The 18,053-nt window shown below is 54.3% G+C and overlaps 1 protein-coding gene across 1 annotated transcript in view; it reads right to left on the reverse strand.

The window, feature by feature from the left end:
- Nucleotides 1-8,251: 8,251 nt before the first annotated feature.
- The window catches only part of FAM83F (family with sequence similarity 83 member F), a 34,522-nt gene continuing 24,720 nt past the window's right edge, over nt 8,252-18,053 (reverse strand). Inside the window, exons 4-5 of the mRNA XM_040490763.1 lie at nt 16,544-17,238; nt 8,252-9,885 (exon numbers count right to left, since the gene is read on the reverse strand). Coding sequence (XP_040346697.1) covers nt 9,836-9,885; nt 16,544-17,238 — 745 coding nt within the window. The 3' untranslated portion in view covers nt 8,252-9,835. The remainder of the gene's footprint in view (nt 9,886-16,543; nt 17,239-18,053) is intronic.

Consider the following 18,053-nt stretch of genomic DNA (forward strand, 5'->3'; position numbering starts at 1 on the left):
ATTAGACCCACAGGAGGTTCACAAGAGAACCGGGAGAAGTGGCTGTTAACAATAGCTACCCTTCCATGAACACTTGCTTGCTGTGTGCCAGACGCGGTACTGAGGGCTTTATGTGGATCGTGGCAGTTAATCTTCACAGCAACCTTGGTTATCCCCATTTTCCAGATAGGGAAACTGAGGCACCGAAGGGCTGACTAATTTGCCCCAGGTCACCACAGGTAATAACCTCACAGCTGAAACCAGACAGTCTGACTCCAATGAGTAAGCTCCTTTCCTCGCTGCTGTGTTGCCCCTGAGACAACACTGCAGCCGGGGAGACAACCAGCCTCCAAAGCAACAGTTGCCCTCAGAGCCTTTATTATGTCAACTCCATGCTCGGCTGCCCTACAGACTCGGGGAAAGAGTCAGCTTCTTCCTGGTTAACTTTTTGCCTCTGGTGGTCCTTCTTCTGCCTCCTGGTTGTGAACCGGCTCTCCTCCCACCCTCTTCCAAGCGGCCTCCTCTCTTCCTGCCCCCTTTTTCTTCTATTTTCCTTTTCTCAGCTTCTTAAATAATGACCTGAGGCCATCACCACCGGGGCCCCTTCCTTCTTTAAACCTGGCTTCGGGGCCCTAACTCTCTACCGACACTCCTTTCTCTAAGCTCATCTATGACCTCTTGTGGCCAAGATCCAAGAGACTTGCTCAGTTCTTGTTTCCATGGCTTCACCACTACGTTGTACTCAGAGAATCTTCTCTTGGCTTCCCAAAATAGCCAGCTTCCCTCCTACCTCTACAACTGTCCAGGCTCTTTTTCATACCACCTCTTTCTCTAAGCTCCTTCAAAGGAGTCTGTCTGCTCTTCTCTCCTTATGTTGCCTTCCGGGGGGCATGGGGGTGGGGGTGGGGAGCTGGGCCATTGTCCTGCCTTTACCTCTAGGACTGCAGATTTTCATCCCTGTCTCCAGCCTTCATTCTGCAGCCAGCTTGCTGCTCATCGTGTGCAAGTCACGTAAACTGAGTGTCCATTTCTTGCCTTCTGAAATGGATATATTGAATCAGATTCGACTCTACAAGAATGAGAAAGCCTGGAGTTTTTTGTTTTTTTTTTTAATTTTTTTTTTCAACGTTTATTTATTTTTGGGACAGAGAGAGACAGAGCATGAACGGGGGAGGGGGCAGAGAGAGAGGGAGACACAGAATCGGAAACAGGCTCCAGGCTCTGAGCCATCAGCCCAGAGCCCGACGCGGGGCTCGAACTCACGGACCGCGAGATCGTGACCTGGCTGAAGTCGGACGCTTAACCGACTGCGCCACCCAGGCGCCCCGAAAGCCTGGAGTTTTTAAGCACATACCATGCCAGGCGGGACCAGCTACGTAATTTGTGGCCATACAAAATGGAAGGAGGGGGCTCCTTGTTCCAAAACTATTAAGAATTTCAAGACAGCAACAGCAGAACATTAAACCAACATGGGGCCCTTCAGCTTTTAAGTGTGGGGCCCTATGGGACTGTGGAGGTTGGCTGTCTGAGAAGCCAGCCCTAGTGCCAGTCACTATTCTAACAATTTTATATGTGTTAACTCAATCAGTCCTCATAACAACCTTCAGAGGTAGAATCAGATAAGGAAACTAAGGCAAAGAGAGGTTAAATAACTGTCCAAGATCATGTTTTTCCATCGGAGCTGAGAAAAATACCCGTTGGTCGCTGCTGTTGTGAGTCACACAGTAAAGGATGGTTTCCTTCCCTGAGACCCTAAACGGCCACGCCTGTCCCTTCCTCTGTGATTTTGCTGCCCTGGATGCCCCTCCCTCCTTCAGTACCAAGGTCTACACTTCCTTCAAAGCTCAGTTCCAGTCCCCTCTCCCCTCTAAGTGGCTTCTGGAGCAGAGAACTCAGGCAATCCCTCCTCCCCCAGAGTCTCTAGGTACCCTGTGTAGAGTCAGAGCCACCCCTAGCCTGGTCATGGGACTATTTATAGCCTTCGGAGCACTCACTTGCCCACTGCTTACTGTCTTAAGGCTCACTGATGACCAGTTCTACAAGGCTAGAGAGAAAACTTCTTTAAATCTCTCTCCTCAACCTTATAACAGCTTATGATAGCCTGTCTCACCCACCAGACTGGCAGGCCTTGAGGGCAAATACTGTATCTGAATTTTCACTACATCTTTGATACTTCTAATTCTCTTGAAATAATTCTTTCTCAGCTCTGGACCTTTCCCTGGAACGCCCTACCTCATTCTTTCCTCTCCCATTCACTCACTCCTCAGGTATTGGCTTAGAGATCACTTCCTCCCCTGGGAAGCCTTTCCTGACCTCCACCCATGGATTAAGTGCCTCCTTTAGGCTTCCGCACCACCCTCCCATCCTTCTCCATTATAATGCTCTCCTCCCTGTGTCCATCTTCCCAATGAGGTTATGAACACCTTGAGGGCAGAGACCAGGTCTGTCTTATTACATTGCCTTATCACGCTAAATTTGTTTGAACAAATGAATGAAGAAAAGTAAATATTAAATACATGTTGGTTAAAACTCCAGGCTCTGTTATGGCTCTCAGCACAGGGCTGGGCACCTGATGGATGTTTATGTAAACTTACCAAATGGGTGAAAACCAACAACTCCAGAATTTCTGTGAAGAAGTAGGCTTGGTGGCAGCAATCTGGTTAAAGCAGCAATCTGGATGGTTCCTCTTTTTTTTTTAAATTTTTTTGTAATGTTTATTCATTTTTGAGAGACAGAGACAGAGCGTTAGCAGGGGAGGGACACAGAGAGAGGGAGACACAGAATCTGAAGCAGCCTCCAGGCTCAGAGCTGTCAGCGCAGAGCCTGACTCTGGGCGTGAACTCACGAACTATGAGATCATGACCTGAGCTGTAGTCAGATGCCCAACCAACTGAGCCACCCAGGCACCCCTGGATGGTTCCTCTTGACAGAATAATGATAAAGGATCCCAGCTGTGACAGTGGGGAGTTAGCGTTAGGCAGAAAAGTGTCCTGGGTCAGGGGTTGGCAAACAAGAGCTTGCCAGCCAAATCTAGCCACTGCCTGTGTTTGCATAGCCCACGAGCTAAGAATGATTTTTATATTTTTAAGTGGTTGGAAAAATTAAAAGAATATTTTGTGACACATGAAAATCATATGAAATCCAAATTTCAGGGTCTAGAAAGTTTCATTGGAACATAGCCACGCCCACTCATTTACATACCAGCTGTGATTGCTTTAGTGTTACAACAGCGATGGATACCACATGTCCACGAAGTCTAGAATGTTTACTATCTGGCCATTTACAGAAAGAGTTTGCCCTCCCCCCCCCATCTTACTTTTACCCCGAGGAGGAAAAGAAATGTGCTGCCCGCTGGCCACAAGGTGTCAGCATCTCACCACGGTGCTTTCAGACACATGGGCTCCTCTAAGGAACCACAGCCAGGACTACTGGTTCTGGGCCTCAGGCCCTCCCCGGCCCTTGAGCAACTCCCAGTCCCCCTGGGGAGCCAGCCTGGATGTGGTTGCAGAGGACTTGGCATAAAGGCTGGAAGAAAGTTAGGGAGGATCTGGAGCCCATAGGGTATAGGACTGGCTTGGGAAGTCCAGTGGCTTGATACAGGTTGGCAGGCTTTTCTGGATGTGCTGTTTTTTTTATTTGGGGGTTCTTTTTTGGTTTGGGTTTAATCTGTATTCTATAAATGAAGGAACAAACTGATATTGTTTATTTTATCCAAAACTATCAAGAATAGTTGTGGGACTTTTTCACAACCACATAAGACTGTGGCCTTCTTCCAAGCCTGGAAACAACAAACCCACGGTGATGGGGTGGGGGTGGGTATGCACCGGGGAACATGGGGCCCTGCCAAGCAAAGCTGCTCACAAACAGCATCTCTGGCAGGGTTTCTCCACGTTTCTTTCAAAACCTGGGCCTTGAGGGACACCTGGGTGGCTCGGTTGGTTAAGCATCCACCTTCAGCTCAGGTCATGATCTTGTGGTTTGTGAGTTCGAGCCCTGCGTTGGGCTCTGTGCTGACAGCTCAGAGTCTGGAGCCTGCTTTGGATTCTGTGTCCCCTTCTCTCTCCGAGCTCATGCTCTGTGTCTGTCTCTATTTCTCTCTCTCAAAAATAAACACACACACAAAAAAACCCCAAAACCCAACCCTCAGCCTTGAAACTTCTTCCAGTTGACGGGAATTTAGCCCTGTGTGCCAACCACTCAATGTGAAAGCAGGCAGAGAATCCAGGAGAGAATGTCCAAAGAGGGAAATGATAAATCCCTCACTAGAAGACACCGCCAGAAGCGTGAGCTGGTAACTAAGCTTCCCTGAATGTTAGCCGCTGTGCTAAGTGCTTTACTCCCCTCGGCCTCTGGAAAGTGGCACCAAGATTATCCCCATTTTACACATAAGGAAACTAAAGCTCCAGGTGGGAGGCGGTTTGCTGGGTCATTTAGCTAGCACGTGGCAGGGTGGGGAATCCAGCGCCAAACTGTCCATCCAGAGGACTATCCTCTGGCCACCATATGCCTCAGCTAAGGTCAAAGCAAACGCATGCCCAAAACACAAGCTCTACCAGGGCCTTCCTTGCCCATCCTTCATCCTCAGGCCTATCTCACAGTCAATTGAAGGAACAAATGAATAAAGTCTTCCAAGTGCTGCAGTGAAGTGCCTCTCCTTGTCCAATCACCTAACTTCCAAGACCTTCCAGAAAGAGATGAGCCAGCTCTTCCAGCTGCACTCAGGAAATATGAATCACAGGCCTGGTTCTGGGTTCTTAGCACAGGATGGCATGCGCTTCTCCCTTGCTTGTGCTCAGTGGACCGTGGCCACTGCAGGCATGCATGCTGCCTCTGTTTGCGTTTTCCTCCTTCCTTCCTCTGGACTCCCCATGCTCTTACTGGTTTCTGTGGCAGGTCCTAGCTGGTCTCCTGTGACGTGGACGTCTGTTCCTGGAGTTGCTTTGTAGTGGCTGCAGACAATACCTAACTTCTAGCCACTTTACTGGATGAAAACTTGTCTCCAACTGGCTGTCACTTGGAGAAGCCGTGTGCAGTAACATTGCTCTAGATGGGTCCACATAACCAGATTCTAGCCCTACCCATGACTTATTGGGTGGCTGGACAAATTTCTTCACCTCAAGGCCCTCACCTCCTCGTCCCGTCTTTGTGTTAGCAATTTGAAAGGAAGCGTGCCGTCACCCCTGAGCCACCAGAGGGGCCTGGAGACGCGGCCCACCCAGTCTGGAGCAACTGGGAGAGGAAGACTGTCCACTGAGGACACATGCTGAAAGGAGAAGTCTTCCCTGAGGAAAAGATTTGTTTTCCACAGGAGCGTTTTGTGTTAGCAGGGGAGAGGCAGAGAGGGAAGGAGATACAGAATCAGAAGCAGGCTCCAGGCCCTGAGCTGTCAGCCCAGAGCCGGATGTGGGGCTTGAACCCACGAACCGTGAGATCACGACCTGAGTCAAAGTTGGGTGCTTAACCGACTGAGCCACCCAGGCGCCCCATGAAAGACGTAGCAGTTCCCAGGAAATTAGGTAGCAGAGAGCAGAATCCTGTTTGGCCTCCATGCACGGTCTCAGAATGTTGGGAACAAGACTGAGAGGGTCATGATCAATTCTGGAGCCTCTGACACCACCCACGTTGATTAGCCTGGCTTATTATCTGTATCAAGTGGCTGTCAAGTTTTCAATCATTTAACAATGAAGTAGATACTGTGGCTACAACAGTGGCCCAGACAGATGGACAGAACTACAACTACAACTTCTGGGTAGGCACCCCAAGGACAGAACGTGTACCTATCAGCTGCTGGCTGATCACTCACGCGTACACCTGCCAGCTTTCGGCCTTCTCTGGGGTGCAGATGCTCTCAACCTCGGTCCGGCTCAGCTTGCTAAGCCTGGGGTGCTTGTTCTGCACCAAACCTCCTGCCACTGGAACAGCCGTGTGGACGATTACAGTGACAGCTGCTGGGCCCTCTGGGCAAGGAGGAACGACTGTGGCACACAGCCAGGTGATAAACTACACCCACCGTGCATGGCAGGGCTTGTTTGCTGCTAAGGGGGCTTTGCTGTTGTTTACTTGTGACGCTCCAGGTAAGCAGTTCCCACCTGGCCTGACTTGGAGAGCGTGAAAGTTTCTCTGCTGTCGGCCCTGGCTGCCTTTTGGGGGTGAGGACACTGTTGGGCAAGCACACGGGAATGTCCAATGGTGCTTTTCCATGTAGGACTTGTCTGACGCTAAAGGGAGGGGAACAGATTGGGAGGAAACGTTAACGGGGTGCTCTGTGGAGTGAGGCAGATGTGCGCACATAAACACACCTGTTCCAGGGAGCACAAGGCAGTGAGGAGCTAAGCAAGGTAACGGGAACAAAGATAGAAGATACATGTCGGTCACAGAAAGGAAAATCTTTGGCAAATGAACCCACCTCTCTGGGCCAGGGCATTCTGGAAAACAAAGGCAACTGCTTTATAGGGGCATGCACACGAAAGCGCGTCAGAGAAGCAGCCCGTTGGGCATTAAGGCTACACAGAGCAGTCTTTCTCAACTGGGTGACTTCACCTCCCGGGGACAGTTGGCAACGTCCGGACACATTCTTGGTTGTCTCATGAGGAGAGGTGCTACTGGCATTTAGTACGTAGAAGCCAGGGGTGCTGTAAACGTCCTGCAATGTGTCATTCTCCCAATGGAGAATTTTGTGGCTCTAAAGTGTCCCCAGTGTTGAAAGTGAGAAGCCCCGAGCTAGAGGAGCAGGCCTAGATCTGCATTTTAGGTGACATGGCAATCCCATGTACCTCCTCATCTGAAAAATGGGACTAAGGCCCGGGCTGCTCATCACACGACTTTGGGAAGCTCAAGCCCCAAATGCCCAGGAAAACGTTTTTGCAACAGGGCTCTTTCCTGAGCTCTTCTTAGTTTGAAGCCTGCGGGTGACTGAAGCATCTGGCACAGTCACTGGCATATAGTAGGGGCTCAGTAAACTAAAAAGAAAATCATCATAGAAAAAAAAAAAGGCCCACTTCCCCTCTCTGGACTGTTTTCTCCACTTTCAAGGGCACCTTTTTTGCCTCTTCTATTAAGTTCTACACAGGCAGAGGTAGTGTTGTTAGGAGAGGCTGTGTTGAAAGCACCCTTGAATGACCAGGGATAGGACTAACCATCCCCAGGGGACACATGGCACAGGAGACTGGGAAGTTTTGCCGACTCTCAAGGGGGAGCCTTCAGCCCTGCGCAGGGGTCCTGTACTCCCCGCTCCCACGTGGCAGGATCCAGGTGGCAGCCACCCCAGGGTCTCGGCCCTCAGCTGCCTCTGCTCATCAGAGGTCAGCGTGCCCAAGGAGCTGTGTCAGTTGTTGGCATTCAGCCTACGGAAACTGGACGCAGAGTGGGCAAGTTGGTGGTGGTGGTGGGGGGGGTGTGTGGGAGGGCCCCATACCGAGAGTCCTGCTTCATCCCTGCCCCTCCCACGAGACCGGGCCTGTGAATGCTGCAGCGTGGGTACCAAGGGCATGATCCACCCTTGAACTTATCATCCATCTGAGAATGCCAGATGTATCCTCGAGATGTGAGGAGAGAGGGAGAATACGTCGCCAAGTGTGTGCAACTGCTGGAGCAGACGGCAGATGTACTAAAAGCCAGAAGCCCAGAGGCAGAACGGAGAGTGGGCCGGGCCTGGGCAGAGGAGCGAACACCAGTAGCCTCATTTTAGTGCTTCAAGATCCCCAGCAATCTTTGGACTGCTGTCTCATTCCAAGGCCCTCACAGCCGGAGGGGCTCAGAGGCCATCTTGTCCAAACCTCCGAAGGGGAGGAGGAGACAGGCCGTGGTGGAGGCAGGTGTCCCGCCTCAGCCGCCAGCCCTCCGCCCACTATACGGTGGTGCTTCCTCATGCTCTCCCACCTCCGTGCCTATGAAGAAAGTGAGAAGATCCCGTCTTGGCACCTGGGGAAACTGAGGCAGAAAGGGCAGGCCGGGCTCGAGGCTGCAGTGACTGGGAGCTTCCAGTGTGGATCCTCCCACATGTCAGGCCTGGGAAAGAACAGGGCCCACTTTGGGTCAGGAGAGGGGAAGGGGTGCCGTAGGCCAGCTTGTCTTGTGGGGGGCTGGGCACAGACAGGAAGCCCTTGGGAAGAGCCCTTAGGAGCTGGTCCCTTCCCCGGGCCTCCTGCCTTGTCCCCAGAGGCCGTCTACTCTCCCCACCAAGGGCGATCTTGTCCCCCTACCACCACCCTCCACTCCCCCGGTTTCCTCTCTCCCTTCCTTCCCCTCCAGAACAAGCACGTGCCACATTGCCAGCACTTCCCAGGAAGTGTTTAATCCTCATAGAAGCTCAAGGAGGTGGGTTGGGGATCCCCTGCCCCCCCACCCAACACCCTAGAAACTAGCCTCAAGATAGAGAGGAGCCCCTGGGAACCAGGCTCACCTTTCCTTTCCTTGTTCCCTCCCCTCCTACCACAAGAGGCCAGGTTCTCCAACAACTGCACTGGGCCATCCCACCTCCTGCTTTGCCTCAGTGCCCCCAGTGCCCTCCCTCAAGCCAGCATCTGGGCTCCTCCCCCAGGTGCTGCTGGTGCCCCAGGGTTTTTGCAGAAGGAAAGACACAAAGACAAGAGTTTGGTTCAGAAGAGGCTGAAAGAGGCCACCTGGGGGCGCTTCCACTGGGCGATGCGGGCCCCTCCGCCCCCACTGTGGCTAGGGTCCCCCAGCAGTCGGCTCTCAGAGCCTGAAGTTTGGCGATTTCTCTGTTGTCCATTCCAGAAATCTCTCCTCGGACCCCATCAGTCACACAAGTGGGGAGGGGGCAATGTGCGACTTTAGGCTGCTGTCCCTGGCCAATGTTGTGGCAATGAGGGGAGGCTAAGGCTCCTGAATGCAGCCTGTCCTTTGGCAGGAGACGAAGGCCGGTCTTTGGCTGGAATGTAACTAGAGCAGGCACACTGGCTGGTGAAGGGGGCTGAGGGCTATCTCAGGGGTGGGGGAAAGGACAAATGCTCTTGTCTGCAGGGCTCAACCTCCCATACTGCTTGAGCCTCCCACTCCCAACCAAGCTCTCTCTCCCTGCCCTGGGCTGCAAATCAAGGCACATTAAAGGGAAGCAGCAGCCCCAGCTAAAGGCACTAGAAGAACCCCCGTATGTGCTTGCAGCAGGCAATAGCCAAGGAGGTCTGGACCACTGGCGCGGAGACTGCTAAGACAGTGGGGAGGGAGGGGAAGGAGACTTCAGTACAAGAGCCCTCTGAATGGCAGAGTCAGATCCTGGCACTGGCTGAGGAGAGGCCTTCCCCTCATGTCACTCTGGGTCTAGTACGGGAGCCTTGCAGGAACCAGGCTGGGAAGGTGACAGCGGCCGGTGCCCCGGCTGCCCTAGCTGCCCCTTGCACCCTGAGTTCAGAGACTTGGGGAAGACTGGCTCCCTGGCTCAGAGCCCCATCCTCTTCCCTCATATCCCACCAAGCCTCTTGGGGGACCAGAAGCACCAGGAAGCCCGGGGAAGGAGAAGTTAGGGGGCTGGGGCTGCCCTGGAGACCCTATCGCATTGGGCTCACCCCTCTGGGGACCTGCAGGGCAAGGCTGGCCCAGTGGAGGGAGGGGGCCTGGCATAAAGGAGAGCAGACACTAGTCAAGCTTCCACTTCATGTAAACAAGAAGGAGTGACCCCTGCCCGGCGGCGACAGTCTCACGGCGGTGGCATGCGATTGTCTTGATGTGCTGCCGACTCTCACATCTGGGATTGAGGGTCCCTGAGGCCAGGATGGAGGCTGTTGGGCAGGAAGCAAGTAAGGGTCCGAAGTGCAAACTGGCGCAGGGTTTGACCTGTATTCTCCATAGGACAGGGCTGGGGCATCCACAGGTCCTGCCCACTGCTGGCCTGTGTGGCTCAGGAGATCACGCAGTTGCTGGTCTTGGAAGGACTGGGATTCGTTTTGCCTGCAGAGACAAGGGACACAGGCAAAGGAGGACGTTAAGTGAAGCGCTCAGCAGACTCGCCTCCCACTCCTCTCCTGTGCACAGCTCAAGCCTCAAATTTAGGGGCTGGGGTCACTCTCTCCCTGCCAAGCTGCTGATCTGGAGTCAGTAGGGCCCCCCCCACCCCCAGGAAAGCAAAAGGAAAGGTTCTCCCGGTCTGGTCTGGTCGTCTCAGCTAGATTGTCACTGATTGGGATATCAAAGGGATCTGCCATCTCCTGACCTCAGCGGTGGGGGCGGGGGAAGGATCCAGAACCCTAATCCACAGCTATAGTCAATGACTTAAAAGTCTCTCCAAGAGGCAGTTTGCCAGAAGCTAATACTGCATGCAGCCTCACAGTTTACAAAGCACAACCAGTCGTTCTCTCGGGTAATCCCGCCTGGGCGGCTGCACTTGGAGAAGGTAGCATTAGCCCTGTCTTACAGCGAGGGACGGGGGGCCACCAGCTCCCGGAGTCAGTCAGGGCCGGCAGCCGCCACAGCCCTCCACATCCAGCGTCAGCTCCTGCCACTGAGCAGGCGTCCCGGGAAGGGGCCACCAGGGTCAGCAGGCTGACTGAGAGCCAGGTACCGTGGCACAGACCACAGGCTCAGAGGGGTGGTTTTGAGAACAGAGGATAAGGGAGCGCACTTCACCGAGGGGAAAGGGGGAGAGAATGCTGTTTTTCGCCTGGCCAGAGAAGCCCGTTTCTCCCAGCCCCCTTCCAGCCATTTTTGCTTTCTTTACAATCCCAAGCAGAGGCCTGGGGCTCCTTTGGCTGGATTTCTGCTGTGGGAGCTGCGGGGGAAGCAGGGAGCTGGGAGGCAGCCCTGGCCTCCCAGGTGGCCTCTGTCCTCAGGGGCGCTGGCTGTCTTCCTCCCAGGTGGGAGCTGCTGAGTTATTTCCTGCCGGTCCCTCTCTACACTGCAAGGGTCACCTCCCCTGCGTTCACACCACCTTCCCAGATCACTCCAGCTGTGAATTTAATTAAGGTGGCGGCTGCCTCCTCTCTGGGCCATTAGCAAGGGAGACACTGAACAGGTTCAACTGCAGCCAACCCTCCCCCCACCCACCCGCTCCCAGGCTAACCACCACCTGGTCTGTGTGGACTGGACTCACTCCTCAGGACTTGCTACGGGTCCTGCCTGGCCTCCTTGGAGACCAAGCCTGAGGCGTTTAAGGCTTAGAGGAGGAGGGAGGGGAGCAGGACAACTGTGCCGCCCCCTCCCTGAGGGCTCCAAGGGCCAAGGAGCATGGGTCATCTTCTGAGCCGGGTCGCGTCTGATGCAGCTCTGCCCAAGTGATTACTGCTGCTGTCCCGCAGTCCCCTTGCTGCGGCAATGGACACAGCCATCCCGGCTTCCTCTCCGCAGTGGCTTGTTTTATGTGCTTGGCCTACTGAGCAGATGCTGAGTTCCTCCCCTGAGGCGGCAGCATTTTAGAGGCAGGTAAGTGGATCGATCCCTGCATCAGGAAGCAGGGGCAGGAGTGTGGCTTAGAGGAGCCTGCTTCCTAAGACTGAGCTCTGCCCCCGCTCCTGCCCTCCTGCTCAGAGAAGCCGGGAGAGGCAGGGGCGACAGCCCAAGTTTGCCTGGGTGTGCTTCCCACTCGTTCCAGAAAGCTGACAGATGCCTGCAGAGGTTCTTTGGACACAGGATTCATTCGCCTGCCTCGGACAGAGAAATTGCTTTGAGGGCGAATTCTCCGTGTTCCGTCATTCCTTCAGTGTCATTCCTTCAGTGCCCATTGACTAAGAGCCCACCACGTGCAGGTGTTCGGCGACACTGGGGAGAATCAGACCTGCTCAGCTTCATAGGGAAGAAAACATGAATGGCCATGGGCAGCCCAAAGGGAAGGTCAAACTTCAAAGGGAGATAACATTGTAGTAAGACTGAAAGTAGGTGTGGGGGAGGAGGAGGCACCTGGGGCACCAGCCAAGGACCCGTGGGCTCTACCTCCCTATGGGTTTCAGGACTTCATATTCCCCTTTTCTGGAAGATTCGTCTTCTGGATGTCCACACAGCTGTCTCCCTCCCTTCATTCAAGTCTCTGTTCAAATACCCCTTTGTCCCTTTGTCCGAGAGGCCTTCCCAATGACCCTTTATGAAAGGGTCATTGCCCTCCTCTGCCCCTCTCTTTCTAGTACGGTATTCACTCCGTAAGGGCAGGGACTTTGCTTGTTTTGTTCACTGTTGTACCAGGAACTTAGAGCAGTGCTTGGCACACAGCAGACATTGCGTAGATATGTACTTGTTGAGTAAAACGTATGACCAGGCAGCGGCAAGCTACTTAAAGGTTCAGACCAATACTAACAATAATAGCGGCATCAATAGATACTGACCGGGTGAGGTACATGCCCTCACTCACCTAGATGGTGATGAAAGCCCTGGCTAGGCCCAAGAGAACCCAGAGGGGCATAGGGATTATGGCATATGCCGATGAGAATAAGGATGCTTGCCTCTTTTCCAGAACTGAGCAGGATCAGTTCCTCGAAGGATGCTCACCTGGCTCCCCTCACCTTGCTGTGTGGTTGGGGCCCTGGCTGGTAACCAAGCTTGGGTTTATCAAATCAGACCTTCAGCAACAGCTGGGGCATGACCCATGTGCCTGAAGAGTGACACTGAATTCTGAAACTCTCTCTTCATAAGACAGCTCTTGAGTAGACTTATCCTGGAACTGGAGGCCCACGGGCCCCTTATGGAGCTCGGAACCCCAGAAGCACTTTCCCACCCTTCTATCTTGGACAGGGGCCCAGATTTCCCAGAGAGATATCTGAGACCTCCAGCTCCTGGGGGTGACACAGAAGAGCCTGAAGTCCCAAATCCAGGAGCCCAGCAGCCACAGCACTAGGAACCAGACCACATTGCCAGCTATGGTGGCTCCCCCATGCATGAATCACGGGAATCGAGGAGAGTTCTAGAAATGCAACTGTTGCTGCAGTCACCTCAGAGAACTATGGGAAAAGCATGGGCAAGAGGACTTTGGAAGTTGGTGACCTAGAGGCACTCTGGGCTGTAAATGGCCACTCTCTTCTTCCTCTCCACTGGTGGGATACCAGGGGGACAATCCATTGTGTAAGAAGCCTCTGGCCCCTTCCAAAACATCTTTAAAGATGTAGGGAAATGGCACTAACCCTAACTTTCCAGAGATAACCAGGATGCTTTGTGCAAGGCCCTGGGAGGCAAGAGATCACAATGCCCTTTCTCACTGCATGACCATGGACATAGAGGCTTGCCTCTCTGCACCTCCTGTCTGTGAAACGATGTCATCAGGCAGGATGGTTGTGAATTCTGTGTGAAGGCACTTAGCATGTATCCACCCAGCATCTGCTCAGGGAACGTCTGTGCCTTTCTTCCCTTAACCATGGTCAAGAGTGTTGGCCATTTCCCAATGATCTTCCTGGAGGGGCTGGGAGTGGCCCCAGGACATCACCTGGAACTTCTTCTCCTAGGCTGGTAGCCTCGTGAGAGCAGGGCTTTGTCCAAGTGTCATCATAATCTGCTGCTCTGGGGACTCCCCACATGGACCCAGGACACTTGTTTAAAATGCAGATTCCTGAGCCCAGGCCAGTGGTAGAGACTCCTATGTTGTCGTTGTTGTTGTTTTTGAGAGACAGACAGAGTATTAGTGGGGGAGGGACACACAGAGAGGGAGACACAGAATCTGAAGAAGGCTCCAGGTGTGCTGAGCTGTCAGCACAGAGCCTGAAGTGGGGCTCGAACTTGTGAACCATGAAATCATGACCTGAGCCGAAGTTGGATTCTCAACCGACTGAGCCACCCAGGTACCCCTCCTCACTGGGTTTTAATAAGGCTCTCCAGTGAATGCTGCTCCCTGAGATTGGGATCTCTGCCCAGAGGGCCTGTCCCAAGCTCCTGGATGGACACTGGTGGCAGGCTTGGGAAAAGGTGCTAAGCGCATCCAGCACAGAAACAAGGTCTCAGCTGAGAGAAAAACCAGAAGGAAAAGGAGTTTAGCTTCCACCAGTAGAGGGCGCAATGAGCCTTTTCACCACGAGGCAAGGGGGTGGGGGCTGCAACCCCATGTACCCCCCCACCTGGATCCCCAGACCTAAAGGAAGGAATTTCCAAAGGTTCTCCCAAGGGCCACACTTGGGCTTGCAAACATTTGCATGCTGTTTGACAACTATATACTTCTTACCAAGCAATTTTACAGGCTGCCAGCACTTAGCTTTCTATTTTTCTCTTCCACCCACCCTGTCCATCAGCTCAGGCTCTCCCTTGACAAGAGGTTGGCAGGGAGAGAGCAGACAGTCAGAATCAGGAGCTCAAAGGGACCTCAGAAACCCTCCCTGGCTTAACTCCTCCTCTTCTCGAACAGGAAACCGCCCCAGGGAGGGGAAAGGATATGTCCAGGGTATGGGGAGCAAAGTACTGGGAGCTGAGATCCCACATTGATATCTATTCTGATGATGTTCTGCATGTTCACTGTAGGAAAAGGATCCTTTCCTTAGATGAGGGCCCTAAGCTAAAGTGATTCCTTCCCAGGTGACGTTCCGAGAGTACTGAAATTACTAGTCCCAGCCTTGGGGGCCCCATGATGTCAGGAACACCACCCTCCGGCACACAGAGTCCTAGTGACTTAGCTTCTGCCTGAGATGAGGCACTAGGACAGTCCAGATGCAGCTGAACATTTGGGAGGCTGGAGGCCAATAAAAGGGCCTTTGGGGAGAGGAGTCCGGCTTCTCGCCTCTGCCTTTGAGGGAAGCAAGCAGCAGGGACAGGAAAGGTCTCATTAGCAACCTGAATTTCAGGCCCTTGGGAACTGGATACTCAGCCAGGTGGGCAGAGGCTGGGCTGCGTGAGGCCAGTCCGTATTTCTTCCGAAGGATAGAGAAGGACCAGTGTGATCCTCCAGGCATCCCTGGGGCCTTCCTGACCACGTGCCGTGTGTCGGGCACCCAGGAGAGGAGCTTCCCCAGGGTGCACTTGCACGTGCTCGGCTGGCTCCCGGGCACCACGTGCAAACACTCAGAGGGCAGCAGCAGTGACCGTCCAAGTCTCCAAGCAGGGGAACTGGCTGCTGAGACTTAGGAAAGGCAGCAGGGAGGGACAAGGCAACGGGCCTTGCGTTTCTATGGAAACAGCACCTCAGGGTGAGGGGCTGAAGGGAGAGGAAGCTTCAGCTTCACTTCCAGCTTCACCTCCAGTTAGGACTTGGGAAATGGCCCTTTTGTGGCTGGGCTTGCCCCTCCTTCTCCCTTCCCTGCCAGGTGTTCACCATGGCAACCCTCCCTCTAAACAAGAGGTGCAAGGCAGCAAAGCATCTGGTGTTGGGGGCGCCGGGGAGCCCAGGAGGGAATGGGATGGGTGTGGGGGGGCAGCCACCCCTCCCTGACAGGACACGGGCCCTGGCCTGGGTTTGAGTCCTGGCCCCACTACCACTTACTGTGCCCTGGGACCACCTAATTCACCTGTCCGAGCTTCCGCCAGCCCCCTCTGTGGTTGTTGTGAGGGCCAAGTGAGAGAGAAAGCATCTAGCGAAGGGCCTGGCACATGCAGGTGCCCCATAAATGCTTCCCAGCCAAGTGGAAGTATGGCACTGGCGTTCCTGCTGTGCCCCAAATTTGTAGAGACTCCCGGGCCTGTCTTAACTTTAAGAACCACAGACTGAGTGTCAGTTTCTGTAGCAGGGCGGGGGAATCAGCAGAGGGGAAGATAGCTGTGATTCTTACGCTGAAGCCACGAACAGGTCAAAGCTGGGGGTGTGGGGGGCACAGGAGTCCTGGAAGCACTCGGGCCGCCCAGGGCAAGGTCCCACCATCAGCTACCTGGCCAGGTGGGAGGCCAGGCTCACTGCTGCAGTGAGAAATCCCGGCCACAGGAGAAATCCCAACATGGAGCCCCCTTCGACTCAAAGACGCTCCCATGAGAAAAGGTACCAGCAGCGGTCCCGGCTGTCACCAGCAGCCTCTGGAAAGGCCATACCAGAGACTGCTGTGGAGAAAGATGAAGGCCCAGACCTCTAGGGGGTCCCAGAGAGACACCGCCAGCAGGAACGATCTCTCCCAAATGTAAGCAGCATGGCAAACACCACTAATCAAATAAGCACAGGGAAGAACCAAGTCGAACTGTTTAAAACAGAAAGGAGGAAAGTGGGTCAGAGCATTGGTGGGGCACAGGGAGGGCGGGGTGTGTCTGCCCAGGTTGGATCGCGAGGACAGGTGATCTGGCAAGGAACACATTTTCGAGAACGAGTCCTAGACTCAGAGGCAGAGGTCAGGCGTGGGTCAGGCCACTCAGCTGCGTTGTGCCTGCTTCTTCCCTGACAGAGGAGAAAGTTGCCGAGCCTCCAGTACTAGAAACGCCGGCTCTCAGACTACTCCACGTGCGGCACTGCTCTGAGCACTTTGTCCTCAGAACGGCTGAGCGAGGCAGGTGCCCTCCCGGCTTTTAGACAAGAGGACGTGACCCCAGGCCCGTGGTGGTAGGCTCGCCATCACAAGGCAGAGAAAGGCCAGGGTCGGGTGGGAACTGAGGACCGTCTTGGCCTCAGAGCTCCCGCTCTCTGCATACAGCAAGCTGCCTTTCCGCAGATGGGAGGCGCCGCTCCCGGACGAGGCCCGGAGGCCCGGGGAGCACCGGGCACAGGGCAGAGGGCAGAGGGCAGAGGGCTCACCTGAGATGTCAGCGCTGGAGCCCTCGTTGGACTTCTTCCCCGGCACAAACTCCACTTCCGCAAAGGTCTCGGTGGAGAGGGAGCTGGCTGTGCCATTGGGTGCCGTGGGCCTCTTGGCCCGGCGACTGAAGAACCTGTGGCTAAAGCGCTTGCCCTCCTTGGCTGGAGTGGCCTCCCCGTTGGCGGCTTCTCCCTTGCCGTTTCGGACAAGCGCCTCACGGGGTTTGGGCTTCAGGTCCATGTGCAGGTGGGAGATCGCCCTGCCGTCCTTCCGAATCAGCTCTCCAGAGGGAACGGGCTCCACGGGGGGCAGCACCTGCTCCAGCGTGACCAGGTCACTCAGGAAGTTCTCCAGGCGCCGGGCCGCCTCGCCGCCTCTGCTGCCCTCCTCCTGCCCCTCGGGGTCGCCCCCCGCATCCTGCTGCTGCCGGGCGGCCCAGCGCATCATCTCGCCCGGCGGATGGCGGCTGCCTACCACCAGGGCGTACTTGGGGTTGATCAGCTTGCGAGCCACGGTGGAGGAGTAGTTGGGGCTGAGCCTCCCGGCACCTCCCGCCAGGCTCAGCTCCTGGTACAAGTTCACCTCCTCAGAGATGGCATACAGCTCCCGGAACTCCAAGTCAAAGGGCTCCACGTTCTGCCCCGTCAGGAGGAGGAGAAGGTTCCTGTCCACGTAGGAGGAGCTCCAGGTGAACCTGGGAACGTGGGGACAGAAAAACACGACATGTAGGCCCAGCCCGTGGCCTCACCCTGCCAGCAGTCCCTTGGCAGTCCCTCTCAACACCCGACTGCCCCTGCCCCAACCTGATCTACCGTTGAGGCCAGATGCCTTGCTGGCCGGTGGGAGACAGCTCCTGGCCTTCTCGCTGGGGTGCTCTCCCTCTACCGACCCACATCCTTCCTCCCTCTTTTCCAGGTCTTGGCCTCAAATGCAGAAAGCAGGCAAGGGCATGGGAAGTCAGGCCTGGATTCCAACCTGGTTTCTTTTTTTTTTTTTTTCCTAGATACATATTATTATTTTTTTATTTAAAAAAAAATTTTTTTTTCAACGTTTATTTATTTTTGGGACAGAGAGAGACAGAGCATGAACGGGGGAGGGGCAGAGAGAGAGGGAGACACAGAATCGGAAACAGGCTCCAGGCTCTGAGCCATCAGCCCAGAGCCCGACGCGGGGCTCGAACTCACGGACCGCGAGATCGTGACCTGGCTGAAGTCGGACGCTTAACCGACTGCGCCACCCAGGCGCCCCTAGATACATATTATTTATTTAACCATTTAATTATTTAATTACCTATCTATTTATTTATATTTTAAAGTTTATATCCAAGTTAGTTAGCATATAGTGCAATAATGATTTCAGGAGATTTCTGTGATTCACCCCCTACGTATAACACCCAGTACTCATCCCAACAAGTGTCCTTAATGCCCCTTACCCATTTAGCCCATTCCCCCCGCATACAACCCTCCAGCAACCCTCAGTTTTTTCTCTATATTTAAGAGTCTCTTATGT

This window comes from Herpailurus yagouaroundi, unplaced genomic scaffold (genome assembly GCF_014898765.1).
Source record: "Herpailurus yagouaroundi ecotype Mexico unplaced genomic scaffold, PumYag 182, whole genome shotgun sequence".
Classification (NCBI taxonomy): Eukaryota; Metazoa; Chordata; class Mammalia; order Carnivora; family Felidae; genus Herpailurus; species Herpailurus yagouaroundi.